The sequence below is a fragment of the Callithrix jacchus genome, chromosome 7 (genome assembly GCF_049354715.1).
Source record: "Callithrix jacchus isolate 240 chromosome 7, calJac240_pri, whole genome shotgun sequence".
NCBI lineage: Eukaryota > Metazoa > Chordata > Mammalia > Primates > Cebidae > Callithrix > Callithrix jacchus.
In genome coordinates this window covers 81,498,385-81,521,345 of record NC_133508.1, presented here as the reverse complement: position 1 = coordinate 81,521,345, position 22,961 = coordinate 81,498,385, and the positions used below count along the sequence as shown (strand labels likewise).

Below are 22,961 nucleotides of genomic sequence, written 5' to 3'. Positions count from 1 at the left end.
GGATAGTCCTTTACCTGGACAGTGCCATCACTAAACAGCATGAGGAGAGCCTGATCCGTCTTGACCCACTGCAGCAGCAAGGGCGGGGCAGGTACCTCTACCTCTTCCACACTGGGCAGATCTCCACCCTGGGAGCGGGATCGGGGCAGGTCACTGATCGAGCAGGAGACAGTCCCCTCACCATTAATGTATGCCTTATCCTCTAGCTTTGAGCACCACCCCCCACCACCAAGGAGGGATCAGAAGGGATCAGGATGTGTTGGTTTTCAGTGTGCCACAGCTCCAGCCCTCACACCTTCATGAGGTGCTGCTCCATGTAGGAGGTGAAGTACTGCAGGATACCCAGCTGAGGCTGCAGGGCCCGGGGCACAGCACCCACAGAGAAGGAGAAGTGCTTTGTGCTGGTGGGGTTGTAGTGCACAGTCCTGGAATGGGGAGGCAGAGGTCAGAGGGTGCCCTGCACCAATGTCCCTCCCCTGAGAAACCCTAGACCCCTGAGCCCAGGAGCACACACCCAGGTGCAGCCCTGCTGGGTTAGTGGCCTGAATACAAGACACCCTGTAACAGCACTTACTTTCTATTGGCTGACAGGGCCATATGTGTGCCATCATTGAAGAGCACAGCCACACGGCGGCTGGACAGTTGATACCCAAAGCCAAACTTGTTGGAGTAGTCAACCCACTTGCTGACCCACACCAGAGGCTCTGGCTGGGCCAGGGGGGCCGGGTTATGTTCCGCTGTCATGGGAGAGGAGAGAGTGAGGATCTGCTCCTGGCCTCCCAGGCACAGAACTCCCTCCACAGCAGGACGTACCAGACCCCAACCTTACCTGGGGGCATGAAGGCCACACAGTTTCTCAGCGCACAGAGGGCTGACTCCACCACTGTGGCCACAGTCAGACCTTCTTCAACTCCTGAAGGAGACAGGGCACTGAGACTTAGGCATCAGCCCCCCAGGACCCAGGCCAGGCCCCTCTGCTCAATCCTTCCCACTGGTCCCTGATCTCAGCTCTAGCAACCTCTCATCCTCCCTGGCTCCTTACCATCTCCACTGCTTGCCAGTGTCTCACAGGGTGAGCTGTCTTCAGGTGCTGTCTCTACCAGGCTGACAGGGGCTGGGCCAGAAGCTGCTGGAGCCTGGAGGGTTGGGCAGGGAAAGGGAGTGAGACAGGCCCCAAAATCCAAACCCCTGAGTCCATGGCCCAGCCCTGCCCTGGCTCCCAGGGCACTCCAGGTCAGAGCCCCATCAGGCTAGTGACACACAGCCAATTAGGCCACCACGAGGCTGGATGCTTCAGCAGCCTCTTTTATCCCCGGCTTCCCTCAGCTGCTAGGGTAGGGGTGAGTCAGGGGAACAGTGTCCACGTGAGTGCCTCACCTCTGGCCTGGCATCCTGATGGCCAATGGACGTGCGCATGAGACCGCTCACCAAACAGGAGACCTCATCCCTCTCCTCGGCATGATTCTTACCTGGGGATGAAGGGTGATACTGTCCTCAGTATCTGACCCAGCCCCTCCACTTCCCACAGGGGTGACACAGAGATTGACCTCCCCAAGGACCTGTACTGCACACACTCTCCCCCTGAGTCCCCAGATACCCACATTCACATGCCCAAGACAAATGTGACAAGCTGCTCTCCTGCTCTACCCCCTCAACCCAGTGACACCCAAGACTCACTCTTCTTCTTCTTTCTGCCAAAGAGGCTCTTGGTAACTTTGGCAAACAGACTCCTAGCCGGGTTGGGGGGTGTCAGGTCTGGGACTGTCACACAGCTGCTGATAGGGAGTCGATCAGGGGTGTAGCCCTAAGGAGGGGAGCCATGTGAACAGAGAATAGAGGCTCCAGGGGTCCTGTCACCTGCCCCTTTTCAATCGCTGGGAATACACAGACTGGACTTAGAGGTCTGGGGAGCCACAGACCTTGGCAAAGAAGTCATGGCGCAGGATCTGGTCAATAGAGGGGCGGTCTCGGGGTGAAGCCCGAAGGATGGCAGCCAGAAGCTGCCGGGCAGGCAGTGAGAGGCTGGCAGGCAGCGTGTAGTGAACCTGCTTGATGCAGCGATATGTCTCCTTCAGGTCTGCTGTCTCAAAGGGAGGGGTCCCACAGAGCAGCGTGTACCTGTAGGGCAGAGCCAAGGGGTCAGGAGTCAAGTGGAGGGGATGCCCCACCCACACACCCACCACCTATCTGCTGCTGACCCTGGTCCCTGAGACTCACATGACACAGCCCAGTGACCACACATCTGCCTCAGGGCCGTGGCCCTGTCTCAGTAGCACTTCTGGAGCCACATAGTTGGGGGTGCCACAGATGGTCCTGAAAGAGGGTGAGGAGGAGGAGAGAAGGCTGAGACGTAGCCCAGCAGCCCCCCACCCCTTCCCCCACTGCGAGTCCAGACAAAGCAGCTGCCTGTCACCAAAGGCCAGAGAGCTCCTGCTTGTCCTGGGACAATGGATGCCAGGGATGGCAGCTGAGTCCCTGCCTACCCGCCTGGCCCAGCTGCTCAGCTGCTCTTCATGACAGGGAGAGGGCCTGACCCCCAGCCCTGTCCCCTCCTCCTGGGTCAACACAGAGAGTCCACAGCTGATCCCTTCTCCCTTCCTGCACTCCTGTCTGTCAGACAGGCATCAGGCTGTCACCTCCCATGGTCTGTGCCACACACACGCCAACACCAGCTGTCACAACCCCCATAAACACTCATCTGCCACACATGCTATCTGTGTCCGACACATGCAGGGAGATGGCCACAGCAGGGTCTTCTTACACCCAGTGTCATGTCCCACCATTCCCACTCTCAGTCTGTCTCATACACCACATGCTGCCTGTCACCGTCCCCCATCCACACACAGGGTAAGTCATGTGCCTCCAAGAATCTGTATATCCCCATCTGTCTCAGGGATTCAGGGTTACCTACCCTATCTGTGTCACACATCTATAGGATCCTCCCTCTCTCCACCAATCCCAGTAACACAGGCTGCCACCTCCACCTTCACACACGCATAAACAGCCCATCATCCCTTCCCATTTATCTCATGCAAACATCAGACAGTCATCTGGCCTCCTACATACATATGCACTGTCTGTCACATATGTCACACACAGACTCCTTTCCTCAAAACTCACTTCTTCCTCTGCTCTGGGGGCTCCAACCGGGCTGCCAGTCCAAAATCCCCCACCTTCAATTCCATGTTCTCAGTGATGAAAAAATTTCCTGGATGGGGAAAGAGAGGTGTGTCAGATTCTTCCTTCCTCCTTCCCTCCCCAACCTCCCATCCTCAGGGCTCAGGAGTCTCACCCAACTTGAGGTCCCGGTGCAAGATGCCTCGCTGGTGCAAGTACTTAAGGCCTGAAAGGATCTGCCTCAGGTAGTATCGCACCTCTGGCTCCAACAGGGTGTGGCGGGCCTTCCAGATGTGGGCCAGGGACTGCAGAGAACCACTGCCTCAGCCCCTGTTGGGACCTCCCCCACCCCCTCCATCTGTGCTCCCTGTGGAAGAGACAGGGCCCCAGCTTTGGGTCTTAAGACTCTCTTCTCAGCTGGGGTGCAGTGGCTGATGCCTGTAATCCCAACACTTTGGGAGGCCGAAGTGGGCGGATCACGAGGTCAGGAGTTCGAAACCAGCTTGACCAACATGCTGAAACCCCATCTCTACTAAAAATACGAAAATTAGCTGGTCGTGGTGGCGCCCACCCGTAGTCCCAGCTACTCAGGAGGCTGAGGCAGGAGAATCGCTCGAACCCGGGAGGCGGAGGTTGCAGTAAGCTGAGATCGCACCACTGCACTCCAGCATGGGCGACAGAGCGAGACAACAAAAAAGACTCTCTTGTCTCCCTCACCCTCATCCCTGCTGGAATCACCATCTTTCACCTTTCGGCTGCAGAGCTCCAGGAAAATGTAGATGTTGTCAGCATCCTCAAAGTGGTGCGAAAAACGCACGATGTGGCGGTGCTGCAGGTCTCGGTGCAGCTCAATCTCATTTAGGATCTGCGATGAGGGCACGGGGTCATCATCCTTCCATGGTTCCCAGGCCACCGTCCCCACCCCACCCCTCGCAAGCTGAGCCTAGACCCACCTTCTCACGCTGATGCGGTTTGGCGACGCGGCTCTGTGGGATGACTTTGACAGCGTAGGCGCTGCCAGTCTCTGTGTCAGTAGCCTCGTAGCACCGGGCGAAGCCCCCCTGTGAAGAGGGGGCATCAGGCTGGGTGTTCCAGGGGAGGCCGAGTCTAGCCCGCGGGAGTCCCCGCGTTACGGTAAAGCGCCCACGCCTGGCTTGGCGTCAGAAAAGAGGCCGGCCGGGACCCCCGCCTCCACCATCACCACCCCGGTGACGTCCCCCGGCCCACCTTGCCCAACAAGCGGCCTTTGAAGTAAGTGCGGCCGCTGCGCGGGTCCGTGATGAGGCGCCCGGGGTCTGACGCCGGTAGCCCGGCCAGCATCTCCAGCTCAGGTCCGGGCAAGGCACTCGGAGGCGGCCCGGGCCCGGCGGGGGGAGAGGGTGGGGCTGCCGCACGCTGGAAGGGGCGCGGGGACAGGAAACCGGCGGCGGGCTCCATGCGGGCGGCGCGTCGCAGCGCAGGGGCCCGGCTTCTTCTCGGTTCCGCCCGGCCCCGGCCGCGCGTGGCGCTGCCTGGATTTGCTACGCTGCGCTCGCGCCCGCGGTAGCCCAGCGTTTTTATCAATGAACGCCTGCCCCTCCCCGGCGTCTCGTCACCGAAAGTTCCGCCCCCTTCCTGGCGCGAGTCATGGAAAAGCCACACCCATTCCTGGACTTACGTCACCCAGAAGCTCCTCCCCCACCAAACGCACTTCCAAGCCCCGCCTCCTGGCCACGCCCTGGGGCGCAGCCCGTTTGCCAGTCACTGTGCAGGTGCGACCAGGCCGCAGGAGCCAGCTGATCCCTGTCCGTCTCTCACCCCTCCTTGACGACTGCGAGTCCCCCTCATGGGGGCCTCTTTCTTTCCCCATCCTTTGGAAAGTGTGCTGAAGTCCGAGTGGGACCCGGGCATCTGGAGGCGTCTCCCCAGCAACTAGATAGATCAGCGTTCTAGCCAGGAGGGGCGAGGCAGGGGCGGGCTCGCTTTTGCCCGGGCTTCTCACCAGCTCTCCCCTTTCTGTGTGCCGGACCGCGTGCGTCCCATGCCCTTGCCCGGGGCCTGGCACAGTGCTGCCTTCTTTAGGACCTGAGAGGAAGGCACAGTCCTGGCTTGCCCAGCCCTAGGGCTGCCTTGCCAGGTTTGGGAGTCAAGCAGAGCCTGGTATTTCAAGGCTTTTACCATGCTTCCAGGCCCATCTTCCGCTGCCCACTTCTACACTCTTGAGGGGCAGCTTTCGGGTTCCTGTGGACTCCCCAGTTCCCTTCCTCTGAAAATACCCCTGGCCTGGGTCAGCAGCCAGAAGGCCAGAAAGTGAAGAATGGGAATTGGATTTTTCTCAAATGCTAGCCACAGGCAATGGGGCAGCTAAGTCTCCGAAACATGTGGACCCTTAGATCCCTGCTCAATGCCCACCCTTCCCAGGGCCAGAGACAGAGCCCCAGGACCACTGGCCTCCTGGCCTTGGCTCTTATCTCTCTGCCCTCCCTTTGTGCCAGCAATCAATTACTATGCCATTCCGCCAAGATTTATTGAGAGTATCTGCTAAGTGCTGGACACTATCTCAAAACGAATCAAGGTCGCAGCCCTTACTTAGTTTACATTCTGCTTGATGGAAACAGACAATAGGCAAGCAGATAAACAAGGTAATTGCAGGCTGTGAAAAGTGCTATGAAGTAAGTAAACAGAAGAGCAAATGAAGGGCCTACTTTAGAAAGAGTAGCCGGTAAAGTAAACAAATATTTGCTGAGTACCCAAATCCTGTCAAGTTTATCTCTCAAATAGCTCTAATATCTATCCCCTTGGCTCCATCTTCCCCTCACACCCTGGCCTGGGCCACAGTCTCTCTGGTCAGGATGATTGCCACAGCTCCTTGCTGCTTTCCTGGCCTCAGTCTCAGGCCCATTTCATCCCGCTCCGTATGCTATTAGTAGGATCCCACCTAATCCCTCATCAGACCCATGAGGGCCAGCTACTCCAACCTTGGCCTTCATGACCACTGAACAGAGACCCCGGACAGCCTAAAACATGGAGAAATACTAGCAGCCAAGATGACTGGGGGGGAGTGGGGATAGGGGTGGGCAGGAAGGCCTTAAGTGCCTGCTCAAGAGTCTGGTCTTTATCCTTACAGGTCAGCAGTCTTCCTGTGGGGAGATGGTGGCGGGGCTAGAAAGGACAAATCCCCAGGGTAAGTGGATCTGAGGCATTTAGAGAGTCAAAGGGGAAAATTCAATTTTACAATGTTTTGTTTGTTTGTTTTTTGAGATGGAGTCTTGCTCTGTCGCCCAGGCTGGAGTGCAGTGGCACAATCTCGGCTCACTGCAACCTTCGCCTCCCAGGTTCAAGTGATTCTTCTGCCTCAGCCTCCCGAGTAGCTGGGATTATAAGTGCGTGCCACCATGGCTGGCTAACTTTTGTGTTTTTTAGTAGAGATGAGGTTTCACCACATTGGCCAGGCTGGTCTTGAACTCCTGACCTCAAGTGATCCGCCTGCCTTGGCCTCCCAAAGTGCTGGGATTATAGGCATGAGCCACCGCACCCAACCTGCAATTTTATATTTGTAAAATGTCTATTAGTTGACCAGGGCTGCCATAAAATGCTACTAAGTGCGGCTTAAGCAACAGAAATTTATTTTCTCACAGTTCTAGAGGCTGGAAGTCCGACATCAAGGTGACAGCAGAGGATGTTTCTTCTGAGGCTTCCTCTTTGGCTTGTAGATGGTGGTCTTCTCCCTCATACTTCACGTGGTCTTTTTCTTCTTTTTTTTTTTCCGAGATGGAATCTTACTCTGTTGCCTAGCCTGGAGTACAGTGGCATGATCTTGGCTCATTGCAACCTCCGCTTCCCAGGTTCAGGCAATTCTCCTGCCTCAGCCTCCTGAGTAGCTGGGATTACAGGCATCTGCCACCACATCCAGCTAATTTTTGGATTTTTGGTAGAGGCGTGGTTTCACCATGTTGGTCAGGCTGGTCTCAAACTCCTGACCTCATGATCTGCCCACCTCAGCCTCCTAAAGTTCTGGGATTACAGGCATGAGCCACCACACCCAGCCCACGTGGTCTTTATCTCTGTGTGTGCACACATCTCTGTGTGTCCTAATCTTCTCACAAGGATACCAGTCAGATTGGATTACCGCCCAAACTAACAACCTCCTTTTAACTTAATTACTTTTTTAAGAACTATATTCAAATATAGTCACATTCTGAGATACTGGGAGTTAGGACTTCAAAATACTAATTTTGAGCCAGGTGCAGTGGTTTATGCCTGTAATCCCAGCACTTTGGGAGGCCAAGGGGGTTGGATCATCTGAGGTCAAGAGTCAAGACCAGCCTGGCCAACATGGTGAAACCAGTCCTCACTTAAAATACAAAAATTAGCCGGGCATGGTGGCATGTGCCTGTGGTCCCAGCTACTCTGGAGGCTGAGGTAGTAGAATCACTTGAACCCGGTAGGCAGAGGTTCAAGTGAGCTGCACTCCGGAGACCCTGTCTCAAAAAAACAAACAAACAAAAATATGAATTTTGGGGCCATGCAGTGCTGGCTCATGCCTGTAATCGCAGCACTTTGGGAGGCTGAGTTGGGCAGATCACTTGAGTCCAGGAGTTTGAGACCAGCCTGGGTAACATAGTGAAACCCCCATCTCTACTAAAAAAAAAATACAAAAATTGGGCTAGGTGCAGTAGCTCACACTCGTAATCCCAACACCTTGGGAGGCTGAGGCAGGCAGATCACCTGAGGTCAGGAATTCCAGACCAGGCTGACCAACATGTTGAAACCCTGTCTCTACTAAAAATACAAAAAATTAGCTGGGCATGGTGGCAGGAGCCTGTAATCCCAGCTACTCGGGAGGCTGAGGCAGGAGAATCGCTTGAATCCAGGAGGCAAGGTTGCAGTGAGCCGAGATTGAGCCACTGCACTCCAGCCTGGGGGAGACACAGCAAGACTCCATCTCAAAAAAAAAAAACAAAAATTATCAGGATGTGGTGGCTCACATCTGTAGTCCTAGCTACTTGGGAAGCTGAGGCACAAGAATCACTTGAACCTGCAAAGTGGAGGTGGCAGTGAGCTGAGATCACGCCACTGGATTCCAGCTTGGGTGACAGAGTGAGATTCTGTCTCAAAAACAAAACAAATCTTCCATCATGGAAAGAAAAAGAGAAAAGAAAAAAAAATTAGCTGGACGTGGTGGCGCACCCCTGTAATCCCAGCTAGTTGGGAGGCTGAAGTGGGAGGTCCCCTGAACCCTGGAGGTCTAGGCTGCAGTGAATCATGATCATGCTACTGCACTCCAGCCAGAGAGACAGAGTTTGTCTCAAAAAAATATATAAAAGACTGGCCAGGCACAGTTGCTCACTCCTGTAATCCCAGCACTGTGGAAGGCCAAGGTGGGTGGATCACCTGAAGTCAGGAGTTTGAGACAAGCCTGACCAACATGGTGAAACTCCTAAAAGTCTCTACTAAAAGTATAAAAATTAGCCAGGTGTGGTGGCAGGCACCTGTAATCTCAGCTACTCAGGAGCCTGAGGCAGTAGAAAAGCTTGAACCTGGGAGGTGGAGGTTGCAGTGAGCTGAGAATGCTCCATTCCACTCCAGCCTGGATGACAAGAGTGAGACTCTCTCTAAATAAATAAATGGGGCTGGGCGTGATGGCTGATGCCTGTAATCCAAGCACTTTGGAGGCCAACGTGGGCGGATCACCTGAGGTCGGGAGTTCAAGACTAGCCTGACCAACATGGTGAAACACCGTCTTTTAAAAAATAAATAAAATTAAATAAATATAATATATAAAAAAAGGCCAGGTGTGGTGGCTCATGCCTGTAATCTTAGCACTCTGGGAGGCTGAGGCGGGCAGATCACCTGAGGTCAGGAGTTCGAGGCCAGCCTGGCCAACATAGTGAAACCCCATCTCTATTAACATACAAAAGTAGCTGGGCATGATGGCAAGTGCCTGTAATCTCAGCTACTCGGGAGGTGGAGCCATGAAAAATCATTGAACCTGGGAGACAGTGGTTGCAGTGCACTGAGATCATGCCACTGCACTGTAGTCTGGGCAGCTGAGCAAGACTCTGTCTCAAAAAAATTTATATATATATAATAAAAATAAATAAAAATGAGGCCGGGCATGGTGGCTAACGCCTGTAATCCCAGCACTTTGGGAGGCCGAGGCGGGTGGATCATGAAGTCAAGAGATCAAGACCATCCTGGTCAACATGGTGAAACCCCGTCTCTACTAAAAATACAAAAATTAGCTGGGCATGGTGGCATGTGCCTATAATCCCAGCTACTCAGGAGGCTGAGGCAGGAGAATTGCCTGAACCCAAGAGGCGGAGGTTGCAGTGAGCCGAGATCACGCCATTGCACTCCAGCCTGGGTAACAAGAGCGAAACTCCATCTCAAAAAAAATAATAATAAAATAAATAAATTTTAAAAAATGAACTTTGGAAAAAGGCACAGTTCTCCCCCGTAATGGCATCTTAATTATATCAGAGTCTAGCAAGTTCTAATGTTGCATTGAACTTAGCACAGAAAGTCAACACCAGAACAAAAGTATGCCAAATTGCAGGGTTTATTGCCGGCGACCACGGAGGACTCATGTCTCTCCAACCCGTGGCCGAGAAAGAAGAGTAACAAGACCTTTTTATACCCACAAAACCACCTTGGGAGTGGGGGTGAGGAACGGAGATGGGAATGAAAGCTGTCAATCACCTCCTAGGCTGAGAGGAGGGTGAGGGGGCTCCAAATATTCCAAGGGCCAGGGGACTTTTGTCATTCCAATTGCCACTTAAGTGGTTTACAGAGGTCAAGATAAACATTAGTTTATACATTATTTGGACAGGTGTGGGGTCCACATAATTTTAGGTTACTTGGCGCCAGGATGGAATTATCTGGGGGTGCTTACTTTGGTAAACAAAGGCCAGCAATTCTGGCAGTTACAGATAAGAGAAAGTATGCAGCTTGTCCTCTCTTTGCATTTTGCCAGGTAATCTTAGTAGTTTACAGAAGCCATGGCTAGCAGTCATTGTGAGGAGAATGGAAACAGTTTTCCCATTTTAAAATGGCATTGTACTGGTTCTAATTCTAGGCCAGCTATATCACACTAACACACTGTTTTTTGCTTTTGAACAGGGTTTCCCTGTGTGGCGCAGGCTGGAGTACAGTGGCATAATCATGGCTCCCTGCAGCCTTGACCTCCTGGACTCAGTCAATCCTCCCACCTCAGCCTCCCAAGTAGCTGGGACTACAGCTGGCGTGTGCCACCACATCCAGATAATGTTTTTTGTTTGTTTCTTTCTTTGAGACAGAGTCTTGCTCTGTCGCCCAGGGTAGAGTGCAGTGACATGATCAAGGGTCACTGCAACCTCTGCCTCCCAGGTTCAAGTGATTCTTCTACCTTAGCCTCCTGAGTAGCTGGGATTATAGGCACACATCACAACAATCAGCTAATTTTTTATATTTTTGGTAGAGACGGATTTCACCATGTTGGACAGGCTGATCTTGAACTCCTGACCTCAAGTGATCCACCCGCCTCGGCCTCCCAAAGTGCTGGGATTACAGATGTGAGCCACAGCACCCGGCCATTTTTTTGTGTTTTTTGTAGAGACACAGTTTTACCATGTTTACCCAGGCTGCTCTTGACCTCCCAGCCTCAAGCGATCCACCCACCTCAGATTCCCCAAGTGCTGGGATTATAGGTGTGAGCCATTGTGCCCGACCAGTTCATCTTTCCAGCAGACATTTTCCTGAGCAGCCTTTAGGTGTCAGGTCCTTTGCTGCCCCCTGGAGTGACCTGTAGGTAGGACGACCGCACTGGCCTGTAATTAGTGCTACAGCGGTGAAGACGGACAGGGTGTAGGGGTGGCCTATGGGAGCCCAGAGGTGGGATCACACCCAGTCTGAGGAATGCAAGTAAGCTGAGATTTCTAAGTTGAAAGCTGAGCGCTGAAGAGGAGTTCGCCAGGAACAGGATGGACAGGAGAAAGTGTTCCAGAAGAGGAACCCTGTGCCCCTTGAGGCCTGGAGTGAGAGCTGTTGGTTCTTGAAAGAACTGAAAGTTCAGAGTAGCTGGAGGAAAGGGGGAAGGGTGGCTGGAACAGTCCAGGTGCCAGACCCCCAAAGGCATTGCAATGTGTATGAAGGAGTAAGGTCTACTTGCCCCTTCCCCAATTTGCCAAGTTCCCAAGCTCCCCTAAGTTTTGAACTTGGTGAGTTCAGAGTGGAGTCTGACAATAAAGCCAGGGAGTGGGTGTGGAAAGTGGGGACTAGGGGGCCAGGACGGGCTTCTCAGGAGAAAAAGCTGATTTGCCCTCTAGGCCTGGTTCTCTAGAGCCTCCTCCCCAAAGTTGAGGAGCTGCTGCCAAGCATGTAGGTGCTGAGCCTAATGCTGGGTTTCCTTCTCTTCCCAGACTGGGATTTAAGGTAGAGCCCAGGCTGTCTGATCCCTGCCAGGGGCCAGCACTCAGGCACAAAATAAAATCCCATCTGGGCTTTCTTGCCCTCTTCCTATGCCTTCCTCAACTGGCTGGGTGGGCCCACCCCCGGCTGGGGCTGTGAGCTTATTCTCTTGTCTTCCTGTTCTGTCTTTTGTTGTTTGTTTGTTTGTTTAGCCGGAGTCTCGCTCTGTCACCCAGGCTGGAGTACCATGGTGCAATCACAGGTAACTGCAGCCTGGACCTCCTGGCTCAAGCAATCCTCCCACCTCAGCCTCCAAGTAGCTGGGATAGAGGCATGTGCCACCAAGTCCAGCTAATTTTTTGTATTTTTTGTAGAGACGGGTTTTGCCATCTCTAAACCCTGGCTGGTCTCAAATTCCTGGACTCAAATGATCCCGCCTTGGTCTCCCAAAGTGCTAGGATTATAGTCATGAGCCACTGCGCTTGGCCCAGAATCTCTTGAGTGTCAGATCACAGAGACCAATGGAGGAGGGTCAAGAATGAGAGATGCCAGGTAAGGTTAGGACTTGGGAAGGGCTATTGGCTTCAGCAATAAGGAGATGGCAGGTGTCCTTGGTGGGTGCAGAGGTGGAAGGGATAAAGCCAACCTAAGATAAGAGATGTGCTGATAGCCACATAGCACTTCCCACCTAATGTTCACAACCACTCCATGCCATAGGCATTATCATCCCTATTTCCCCATGGGGAATTTTTTTTTTTTTTTGAGACAAAGTCTTGCTTTGTCACCCAGGCTGGAGTGCAATGGCGTGATCAGGGCTCATTGCAACCTCCATTTCCCAGGTTCAAGTGATTCTCCCACCTCAGCCTTGAGTAGCTGGGTTTACTGTGTCTGCCACCAAGCCTGGCTAATTTTTTTTTGCATTTTTAGTAGTGACAGGATTTTGCCATGTTGGTCAGGCTGGTCTCAAACTCCTGACTTCAAGTGATCCGCCTGCCTTGGCCTTCCCAAAGTATTGGGATTACAGGCATGAGCCACTTTTTAAATTCACATGGGAATTTTAAAAGTTCAATGGCTTACCTAAGGTCACAAAGCTTGATGACCATGGCAAAGCCTGGACTTAGGAACCTGGGCAGTGTGGCTCCAGAATCCATTTCACCACCAAGCCATACAACCAGCTCTCAGCTGTGAGGACGGGACAGGGGCATGGGTGGGCAGGGCCAATAGGGAGGGAGAGGCAGAGCTGGAGGATAAGGAAAGGTGGGGCAGGTGATTTATGGGCTGAGTGGTTCCCTCTCCTGTACCATAAACCAGGGGACTGGTCAGCAGCTGAGAAGGAAGATAAGGTGATTCAGCAGGTAGAGACTGGGTGGGCCTGGGGACCGCCCTCTTCCTCTGGCAGAGGCTTTAGGTCATGCACTTTTATCCCTGGCTCTGTGGGAAATTCACAGACCACAGGGCTGGTAACAAGCAGAGGTGTGAGGGCCACAGGTGCGGGTGGGGTGCAGGATTGAAATGCAGCCAGCCGGGCTTCCTGGAGTAGAGCTGTCAGGGAGACATGGCCTGAGCTCCTGCACTCCCAGGACCTGGCTTTCCAAGTCCTGAAACATCTTTAAGTGGTAAGCAGCCCAGAGGGTCTAGGAAAGTCACATATAGCAGCATGGGAATGAACTGCCTGGCCATGATGCCTGAGGCCCAGGAGCTGGTATATCATCCTCCCCAGGTCGGTCAGGCAGTCAGGTCCTGGACACACACACACACACACACACACACACACACACACACACAGTTTCTCTCTCTCTCTCTCTCTCTCTCTCTCTCTCTCTCTCCCTCTCTCCTATTCTTTCTTGACATGGGAAACCCAGAAGAACATAACTCCACTTCCAGTAAGGCCATGACCTTGGCTCATCTGGGAAATCACAAAATAGCAGGGGTGGGGTGGGGGAACAGATGTCTTTCATTTTAAAAGGGACAAGAGAAACAGAAAAAGGAAGAGGGGGTGGAGGGAGGCAAGAAGGAGGGAAGGATGAGAAGAAGAAAGAAAGAAAAATAAGCTTGCTTGGTTTCAAGTCCTCCCCAGCTGTTTTTTGTTTGGTTTGTTTTTGTTTTGAGACAGGGTCTCGCTCTGTCACCCAAGCTGGAGTGCAGAGGCTGTATCATGGCTCACTGTAGCCTCAAACTCCTGAGCTCAAGTGATCCTCCCACCTCAGCCTCCCAAGTACCTGGGACTACGGCACACACTACCACACCCAGCTCACTTAAAAAAAAAATTTGTAGAGACAGGTCTCACAATGTTCCCCAGGTTGGTCTCAACCTCCTGGGCTCAAATGATCCTCCCACTTCAGCCTCCCAAAGTATCAGGATTACAGGCATGAGCCACTGCAGCCTCCTAGCTTTACTTAAATGAATCAGATTCAAAACTGTTCTCAGGTGTCTCATGGGCTAGAGGGGAGCTTGCCCTGTAAACAGATCCTAGACCACTGTGGTTAACCGCTGCAAGAGAGAAAACCCATAGAGCTTTGAGGAGGAAGTTGGGGAGATCATGGAAGGCTTCCTAGAGGGTGCTCTGAGCTGCACCTTGAAGAAACAGTTAAAAATGAGCGAGGCATATACACCTACTATGCACTCACAAAAATTAAAATTAAAAAAAATTAAAAATGAAGTAGGCAGAGGCTGGTGATGAGGGTAGAGGTGGGTAAGTCTCAGAAGGTCTCGAGTATCCAGCTTAAAAGCCAGGACCCGGCTGGGCGTGGTAGCTCACGCCTGTAATCCAAGCACTTTGGAGGCCAAGGCAGGCAGATTACCTGAGGTCGGGAGAGTTCATGACCAGCCTGACCAACATGGTGAAACCCCGTCTTAAAAAAAAAAAAAAAAAAGCCAGGACCCAGCACTGTTTGGTCTGGGGCAGGTTAGCAGGACATCAGGAAAAGGCCTCTGCCTCCTCATTTCTCAGAGACTGTCTAGTTTGGAGGGCTTAGGAGGCAAGAGTAGACCAATAGTAAGAAACCAAAGAGAAACAGATTCAACTTTTCATAGTAACAGCAGCCCAAGCCAACCACCCACAGTGCTCTAGGCCGTATGCATTGTTTATGTGAATACTCAAAATTGCTCCATGAGGTTAGGTGTTCTGGATCCTGCTTTGCAGAGGAGGAAACTGAGGTTCAGAGAGATTAGGTAACTTGCACAGTTACAGAAAGCTGAGATTCAGACCCAGGTTTGCCCGACTCCCAAGCCTGTGCTCAAAACCACCTCTGTGCTTCCTCTCTTTGGAAAACTCTTTCTTTCTTTAAAATACAGAGATGAGGTTTCTCCATGTTGGTCAGGCTGGTCTCGAACTCCTGACCTCAGGTGATCCGCCCACCTCAGCCTTCCAAAGTGCTGGGATTACAGGCGTGAGCCACAGTGCCCGGCCAAGGAAACTCTTGCAGTTGAGAACCAGCTCACAGTGTAGGGTGAGGAACGTCCCCAAACAAGACAGAGGCAAGACCACTGCTCTTGGGATTTTCATTGTTCACTTATCTTAGCACTGGGAGGGTATGTGAACTGCCAATTCTCTTCTCATTTTGAGATTCTCTTTCTCTTTCTGTCTTTCTTTCTTTCTTTTTTTGACAGAGACTTGCTCTGTACCCCAGACAGGCTGGAGTACAGTGGCGCAATCTTAGCTCACAGCAACCTCCACCTCCTGGGTTCAAGTGATTCTCCCATTGAGATTCTATTTCTTTTAGAGAATTAGTAATGGTACTTGCCTGGCCCAGGCTAGAGTGCAGTGGCACAATCTTGGCTCATTGCAACCTCTGCCTCCCTGGGTTCAAGCGATTCTCCTGCCTCAGCCTCCCACATACCTGGGATTACAGTTGCGTGCTGCCCGGCTAATTTTTGTATTTTCAGTAGAGACAGGGTTTCACCATGTTAGGCCAGGCTGGTCTCTAACTCCTGACCTCAAGTGGACTGACCTCAAGTGCTAGGATTACAGGGATAAGCCACTGCGCCTGGTAGCAGAGGTTCTATCGGCACCTTAGGTATTACTTCCTCTGTTTGACAGATGAAGAAATTGAAACCCAGAGGTGAAAGTGGCCATTCAAATCCTGGGCGCCCCTAGGAGTCAGGATGTTGGACACAGGGCTTAACAGGGCCTGCACTCCTATCCTGAACTTCCAGATCTGTGGCTGCCAGCCCTGTGGCATGGATGGGGAAGAGCCTGGCCAAGACCCCCAGAGCCTGAACAAGAAGCCTGGGAGTGTGGCCACTGCACAGGATGGGTTCTGGAGCTCACGCCCTTGCCAGGCCACTTCCAGCATTGGAAGTCCATCAGCCCTGGCTTTGAATCCTACCTCCAATATGCTCTAGCTGTGTGGCCAACAGTGGGCAAGTCATTTACCTCTTGGAACCTCATCTGTGAAATGTGGAAGATTGATTCCTACCTTATGGGGCTGTGATGAGGATTTCATGAGAGGATAACATAGTAGTGCCCTTGGCATGGCGCCTGTCACTTAGTCAGTGCTCTGTAATCAGCAGCTGGTATTATTATAACAGTTTATCATGCATCTGTCTTCCCACCTGAAACGTGGGACAGTAATTCCTGTCAGACTGGCTTGAAGGACATGGTGTCGTCTGTGTGAGCTGTGGGGTCATTATAGGTGGCATTACTGCCACTCAGAGGCCAGCCCAGCCCTACAGGGGTACAGAGACACACCCAGTTCCCAGCACCAGGGGAAGCTGGATGACAGCTTCAATCCATCAGTGATAGGCCTCAGTCCAGCCTGACTTTATAGACCCCAGGGGTACTTAAGTCTGTGGGGGGTGAAGTCTAGCCCAGTTCTTCCTCCACACGGCTGCTGCCCAGAGCAGGCAGGCAGGTATGGGATGGGGGTAGGAGTGCCCTGGGCCTTGATAGACTAGTTAATCAGCTTCCAGAGCAAGGCTCCAAGGAATAGCAGTGGGTTTGGGCAGGAGCTGTGTCTCTTGTCCGCAGCAGTTTAGGATCTGGTTATCCCTAGCCCTGCAGACTGAAGAGGAGCTTGAGGAAGCCTCATGCATGAAGGGACATAGATCTCAGTTCTACCTTGCCCAACTCTAGCCTGGTTTTGCCGTGTACTGCTGAGTTCTGCAGGGGATGGGGTGTGCTTTTCTGCTCTGCAGGCTCCTGCCCTCTTTCCACTGATGCAGGTGAAGGCTGGGGTGTGTGAGACCAGAGTGGAAGGGAGGTTGTCTGGGGAACTAAAGGACAGCCCTGGGGGCAACTCTTGTTACCTCCTGCCCCAGGATCTCAGCACCATGACGGTTTCATACACTCTCAAAGTAGCAGAGGCCCGCTTTGGAGGTTTCTCTGGACTTCTTCTTCGATGGAGGGGAAGCATCTACAAGCTCCTCTACAAGGAATTCTTCCTCTTTGTGGCCTTGTACACTGTGCTTAGCATCATCTACCGGTAAGGTTAGGCTCTTAGAGCTTGCAGAAGCGGGGAGACTGGGCCACCCACCTCCCTCTAACCCAAGCCTATACCTGTCTTCCCCAGGCTGCTGCTGACCCAGGAGCAGAGGCATGTGTATGCTCAGGTAGCCCGGTACTGCAACCGCTCAGCGAACCTCATCCCTTTGTCCTTTGTACTGGGTAAGGCCCCCTTCTAGTTTTTCCTGTATCCTCCTTACTGTCTTCCCTGACCTCTGGGTTGGGTTGACAGCTCCAAGGATCAGAATTATCCAATAGATGGTGTGGTGGTGCACCTGCAGTCTCAGCTACTCAAGAGGCTGAGGTGAGAGGATCGCTTGAGCCCAGGAGTTCCAGTCCAGCCTCCGAAATGTAGCAAGACTCCCCTAAAAAAAAAAAAAAAAAAAAAAAGAATCACTCAACAGAGTGGCAGAGCCTGGTCAGCCAGAGCAGGCCCAGCAGGCACCGGAGCTGGGAGCTGGGTCCAGGGCTTCTGGAGGGCAGGGCCCTATCACTTCCGGGACCCTCACTTCCAGCAAGGCACAAGACACCTGCTGGCTTCACAAGCCCACCCTGGGCACTGGAGGGGAGCTGGACAGAGGTGACAACCCCTTCCCCATCCTCCTGGGAAGCAGTCTCCTGGCTTTGAACCCCCACTTTCCCTCTGCTGAAGGAAGTTTGCCCTCTTCCCTCCTCCTGGTCTGGCACGGCAGGGCACTGGAGCCGAATATTTCCTTCCCCCTGCCACGATTCAACTGGCCTGGACTAGGGCCTCTGCTGGGGGAGGCGAGGCGCTCCGACTTCCAGGTTCTCCACCTTCCCTTCCTATTCCCTCTACCATGGCGGCCAAGCAGGTTTCTATGTGACTCTGGTGGTGAACCGCTGGTGGTCTCAGTACACAAGCATCCCTCTGCCAGACCAGCTGATGTGCGTCATCTCTGCCAGCGTGCACGGCGTGGACCAGCGGGGCCGCCTGCTGCGCCGCACCCTCATCCGCTACGCGAACCTGGCTTCCGTGCTGGTGCTGCGCTCGGTCAGCACCCGCGTGCTCAAGCGCTTCCCCACCATGGAGCACGTGGTGGACGCAGGTGCGCCGCTTGCCGGAAGCCTCTGTGGGGCCGGCCCACGGCCGGATGCAGGTGCTGTTTGGCAGAGGCTGGGAACAGGGGCCTCCAGGGAAGGGTCTGGACCGCGACCAGGACGCGGAACCGCGAGTCCTGGGACGGCCGGTGGACGCGAGGGAGGGCAACCAGACAGCGGAACAGCAGCCTCCCCTGGCGGCAGAGGGTGCAACTGCACCCCACCCGGTTTACTCCCGCAGGTTTCATGTCCCAGGAAGAGAGGAAAAAGTTTGAGAGCCTGAAATCCGACTTCAACAAATATTGGGTGCCCTGTGTGTGGTTCACCAACCTAGCGGCCCAGGCCCGGAGGGACGGGCGAATCCGTGACGACATCGCTCTCTGTCTACTTTTGGAAGTGAGTCAGCCCCGGACCGGACCCATCTGCCCTCCTCCCTCTTATTTTGAAGGTGACTAATAATTTTTGTGCCTAACATTTGTATGGCACCAACTGTGTACTCCGGCCTTTTAGAAGCACTGTAGATATGTTAACTCATTCATCCCTTACAGCAACTTTTGAGATAGGTACTATCATCCTCCTTGTACAGATGCGGAAACGGAGGCACAGAATGGAAATGAAACTTGCCTAAGTTACACACCTAGTTAGCAGAGCTGGGATTCAAGCACCCCAGTCTAATACACCTCTGAGGGCAGAATGGGAATGAGCCTCCTGGCTGGGCCCAGGCCTAGTTTGTGCTGGGCGCCCCTGTTCCTTCCTCACTTCTGCTGACTTCCTGTTCCTGCTGTTCCCCCAGGAGCTGAACAAGTACCGAGCCAAGTGCAGCATGCTATTCCACTATGACTGGATCAGCATCCCCCTCGTCTACACCCAAGTAATTGCCTCTCCTCTCCCCGGTCCCAGTGCCTACCATATGTCCTGTGCTGTGTGTGAGATGAGAAGAATTAGAGATGGTACTTGCCTGGCCATTTCAATCCCCTGAGGCATTGGGTTCATCCTCAAAGCCTCCCTCCAGCCCCACCAAGGTGACCCTGTCCCCACTGGTGCTGCCACACCAGGATACATATTTAATTGCTTGTCAGACTTCCCATAGAGCCTCATAGGCAGGGGTGGCATTTCTTCCTGTCCCGCTGAACCCTGCTCTGAGCCTGGCTCTTCCTTCCCCAGGTCGTGACCATAGCTGTCTACTCCTTCTTTGGCCTCTCCCTGGTTGGCCGACAGTTTGTGGAGCCAGAGGCAGGGGTTGCCAAACCTCAGAAGCCTCTGGAGTCAGGCCAGGAGCCAGCCCCGGCCCTGGGAGACCTGGACATGTATGTGCCTCTCACCACTCTACTGCAGTTCTTCTTCTATGCTGGCTGGCTCAAGGTGGGCACTGCAGATGGGCATACCAGCCTGTCCTGTAGAGATGTGAGCACAGGATCTGCCCCAACTTTGGGGAAAAAAATGTGGGGCTCTGAGCCCAGAAAACACTGTCTTTGCCACCTACAGGTGGCTGAACAGATCATCAACCCATTTGGTGAGGACGATGACGACTTTGAGACAAACCAGCTCATAGACCGCAACTTGCAGGTGAGCAAGGATCAGGAGTCGGGGACAGCTCCTGAGCTCCCTCTTCAGAGGGTCAGCTCTCAGCCCCTCCGTGGGAAGGAAACGAGAGGAGGATCCTTGTGACTTGCTGCTGGCCCAGGTGTCCCTTCTATCCGTGGACGAAATGTACCAGAACCTGCCCCCCGCCGAGAAGGACCAGTACTGGGATGAGGACCAGCCGCAGCCACCCTACACTGTGGCCACGGCGGCCGAGTCTCTGCGGCCCTCCTTCCTGGGCTCCACCTTCAACCTGCGGTGAGTGGCCCGTGCTGGCGGAGACCGCACCTGACTCGGCACGCGTGTCCCCGCTCAGCCTCTGGGACACCAATGCCTCGGTCCCTCCCAGAGAGCCAATCCCGCCTCCCCACGCCCCGGCTCAGCCCGCCCTCTCGCCCGCAGCATGAGCGACGAACCTGAGCAGAGCCTGCAGGTGGAGGCGTCGCCCGCGTCGGGTCGGCCCGCGCCCGCCGCGCAGACACCGCTGCTCGGCCGCTTCCTGGGCGCAGGGGCGCCCTCCCCGGCCATCAGCCTCCGGAACTTCAGCCGCGCGCGAGGCACCCCCCGCACCCCGCATCTGCTTCGCCTCCGGGCCGAGGAGGGCGGAGACCCCGAGGCCGCATCCCGCATCGAAGAAGAGGCGGCGGAGTCCGGGGACGAGGCCCTGGAGCCTTGAGGTCTCGCCTGCCCCCGCCTGCTTCCCCACACACACTGCCCCCCTTCCCTGCCATGCGCGGTCCTGCTTGCCAGTTCTATTAAACCAGCTTTTCCTGAGTGCCTTGAAGGCCAAAGCATTTAGGGACAGAACTTGAAAAAGAAGATGACAGGAAGGGCCTGGGCCAGGTCTGGGAATGTGTCCACTTTGGTGGTAGAGAAGGTTGGATGGGTTGCTTAGGGGAGGTGAAATTAGAAAAATAAAAGCCTAGCCACAGAGGACCAGGTGTAAGGTTAGCTTCACAGCAACGGGAAGTTAGGCCAGTGGTTCTCAAACTTGAGTAAGGATCAGCATCACTGAAGCTCTTGTCAAAAGAGTGCATTAGATTTGGGATGGTGCCCGATAACTTGCATTTCTAACAAGTTCCCAGGTGACGCTGTGCTGCTGGTCCAGGAAGCGCAATCTGAGAGTCACGTGAAGCAGTGCTTGAAGAGGTATACGTTACCCTGGTAACCTTACTCAGAAGAGGCATCCCTGTGTGCTGGGGGACTTCTGCCTTATCTGTAATGTTCAAGTTTTTGTTTACATTGAGAATATATTCAAGTTTTTCTTTAACTTTTGTTTTTGTTTACACTGAGAATATATTTATTAGTTGTGCAGTTATAATTGTTTAAAATTGAATTGGCATGGGTGCAGTAGGATGAAGATGAAGGAAGGGTTTGGGAATCTGTTTTGGAGCTGATTAAAGTCAGATATGAAGGCAGCTATCCAGCACCCACCCTAGACCTAGCATTGGGATTTCAATGTGCCAAGCCCTTCTCCACTCCCACCAACCACACAGGGAGAACAAGTACAGTTTATGGGTGGAAGCCCAGGCCCATCTCCATGGTGGGCCTGCAGCACTGGGGTCACTCAGCTGATGTAAGAAAAGAGCCTTCTGGGGTCAGGCACAGTGGCTTAAACCTGTAATCCCAACACTTTGGGAAACCAAGGTGGGCGGATCACCAGAGGACAGGAGTTAGAGACCAGCTTGGCCGACATGGTGAAACCCTGTCTTTACTAAAAATACAAAATTCAGTTGATTGTGATGGTGGATATCTGTAATGCCAGCTGCTTGGGAGGCTGAGGTGCAAGAATTGCTTGAACCTGGGAGGCGGAGGTTGCAGTGAGCCAAGATCACGTCACTGTACTCCAGCCCTCAGTTAGAGCCAGACTCTGTTTCCAAAAGCACACAAAACCTTCTGGAAATAATCTCCCACAGAGCACTACATTGGAATTGCGGTAAAACTGTGCTCCTTTAAGATTGCTGCCTTCTAAGTCCCAGTCTCGACCTAAAGAAATTAGTGAAGGCCAAAACTGAATTTTTTTTTTTTTTGAGATGGAGTTTCGCTGTTGCTACCCAGACTGGAGTGCAATGGCACGATCTCGGCTCACCGCAACCTCCACCTCCTGGGTTCAAGCAATTCTCCTGCTTCAGCCTCCTGAGTAGCTGGGACTACAGGTGTGCACCACCATGCCCAGCTAATTTTTGTATTTTTAGTAGAGACGGGGTTTCACCGTGTTGACCAGGATGGTCTCGATCTCTTGACCTCGTGATCCACCCGCCTCAGCCTCCCAAAGTGCTGGGATTATAGGCGTGAGCCACCATGCCAGGCCCCAAAACTGAATATTAAGGCCACAGGATAAATCCCAGAACAAAGGAGGAAGACAGAGGGGGACACTAGAGTGCAGTGAGTAGACTCCAGCCTCTGGCAGGGTCAGTTGACTGCATTCTAATGCTGGCTTTGCTTCTTTCCATCTGTACGTCCACAGGATAGTGAATATTCTAACTAAGCCACAGTTTCCAAATCTATAATGTGGAGACAGTAGCACCCAACAATGAGAGCCATTCATTCAGAAGGTATTTGAGGATTTTTTTTTTTGGCGGGGGGGAGTTTCGCTCTTGTTGCCCAGGCTGGAGTGCAATGGCACATTCTCGGCTCACTGCAACCTCTGTCTCCTGGGTTCAAGTGATTCTCCTGTCTCGGCCTCCTAAGTAGCTGGGATTACAGGCATGTGCCACGACGTCCGGCTAATTTTTTGTATTTTTAGTAGAGATGGGGTTTTCCCATGTTGGCCAGGATGGTCTCGATCTCTTGACCTCGTGATCCACCCGCCTTGGCCTCCCAAAGTGCTGGGATTACAGGTGTGAGCCACCGTGCCCAGCCAGTATTTGAGGATTTTTTGGGGCAGCTTTTACAGGCCTTGTTCCATGGTGACAATGGTCATCTGTGAAGGTGGTAGAAATAGAGAGTAGACGGATTTCAAGACTTTAGAGATAGAACCCACTGGTTTTATGAACATATCTTGGCTCACTGCAACCTCTGCCTTCCCGGGTTCAAGCAATTCTCATGCCTCAGCCTCGTGAATAGCTGGGATTACAGATCTGTGCCACCATGCCCCGATAATCTTTTGTATCTTTAGTAGAGATGGGGTTCACCATGTTGGCCAGGCTGGTTTTAACTTCTGACCTCAAGTCCACCTCAGCCTCCCAAACTGGCCAAACTTAATAAAATCTCAAGAATGTTTTCCCAATTAATCTGCATATATTCGAGTACCTAATAAATGTCCATACACTTTTCCAGGTGCCAGACACACAGCGGGAAACAAATATCCTTGTTTCCCTGAAGTAACATTCCAAAGGGAAGAGAGCAAACTTTGTCAGATTAAGGAATAAAGAGAAAAAATCGGCAAAGTATG

At 53.1% G+C, this 22,961-nt stretch overlaps 2 protein-coding genes across 21 annotated transcripts in view; one reads left to right on the top strand and one right to left on the bottom strand.

Moving 5' to 3' along the window:
* The window catches only part of PLK3 (polo like kinase 3), a 5,249-nt gene extending 599 nt beyond the window's left edge, over nucleotides 1-4,650 (bottom strand). The window contains exons 1-14 of the mRNA XM_002750742.6: nucleotides 4,345-4,650; nucleotides 4,071-4,178; nucleotides 3,866-3,982; nucleotides 3,293-3,422; nucleotides 3,121-3,208; nucleotides 2,218-2,313; nucleotides 1,920-2,118; nucleotides 1,678-1,804; nucleotides 1,378-1,469; nucleotides 1,043-1,136; nucleotides 830-913; nucleotides 575-737; nucleotides 296-425; nucleotides 15-128 (exon numbers count right to left, since the gene is read on the bottom strand). Of these exons, the coding sequence (XP_002750788.2) occupies nucleotides 15-128; nucleotides 296-425; nucleotides 575-737; nucleotides 830-913; nucleotides 1,043-1,136; nucleotides 1,378-1,469; nucleotides 1,678-1,804; nucleotides 1,920-2,118; nucleotides 2,218-2,313; nucleotides 3,121-3,208; nucleotides 3,293-3,422; nucleotides 3,866-3,982; nucleotides 4,071-4,178; nucleotides 4,345-4,554 (1,752 nt within the window). The 5' untranslated portion in view covers nucleotides 4,555-4,650. The remainder of the gene's footprint in view (nucleotides 1-14; nucleotides 129-295; nucleotides 426-574; nucleotides 738-829; nucleotides 914-1,042; nucleotides 1,137-1,377; nucleotides 1,470-1,677; nucleotides 1,805-1,919; nucleotides 2,119-2,217; nucleotides 2,314-3,120; nucleotides 3,209-3,292; nucleotides 3,423-3,865; nucleotides 3,983-4,070; nucleotides 4,179-4,344) is intronic.
* BEST4 (bestrophin 4) lies at nucleotides 3,275-22,961 on the top strand. 20 transcript variants are annotated; one of them, XM_078331544.1, is made up of 14 exons: nucleotides 4,087-4,368; nucleotides 6,224-6,280; nucleotides 10,219-11,746; nucleotides 11,859-12,036; nucleotides 16,744-16,907; nucleotides 16,995-17,089; nucleotides 17,761-18,045; nucleotides 18,228-18,382; nucleotides 18,780-18,857; nucleotides 19,151-19,348; nucleotides 19,472-19,552; nucleotides 19,671-19,825; nucleotides 19,970-20,244; nucleotides 20,653-20,837. In XM_078331544.1, the coding sequence occupies exons 5-13, from the start codon at nucleotides 16,756-16,758 to the stop codon at nucleotides 20,241-20,243; spliced, it is 1,473 nt and encodes a 490-aa protein (XP_078187670.1). In that variant the 5' UTR covers nucleotides 4,087-4,368; nucleotides 6,224-6,280; nucleotides 10,219-11,746; nucleotides 11,859-12,036; nucleotides 16,744-16,755; the 3' UTR covers nucleotide 20,244; nucleotides 20,653-20,837. The 20 variants fall into 20 exon arrangements, 18 of the variants coding, with proteins under 18 accessions (XP_008999344.3, XP_078187670.1, XP_078187667.1 ...); XM_078331541.1 differs by having other exon boundaries at nucleotides 19,970-20,837; XM_078331543.1 differs by lacking the exon at nucleotides 4,087-4,368 and adding an exon at nucleotides 4,837-4,868 and having other exon boundaries at nucleotides 19,970-20,837.

Excerpts from the sequence above, each read along its gene's own strand:
- BEST4 (XM_035251238.3), top strand. The coding sequence starts at position 16,642 with ATGCAGGTGAAGGCTGGGGTGTGTGAGACCAGAGTGGAAGGGAGGTTG. Across the intron at positions 18,046-18,227 it reads CGGCCCACGGCCGGATGCAG|GTTTCATGTCCCAGGAAGAG; the intron begins GTGCTGTTTGGC and ends TTACTCCCGCAG. Across the intron at positions 19,349-19,471 it reads TCTATGCTGGCTGGCTCAAG|GTGGCTGAACAGATCATCAA; the intron begins GTGGGCACTGCA and ends TGCCACCTACAG.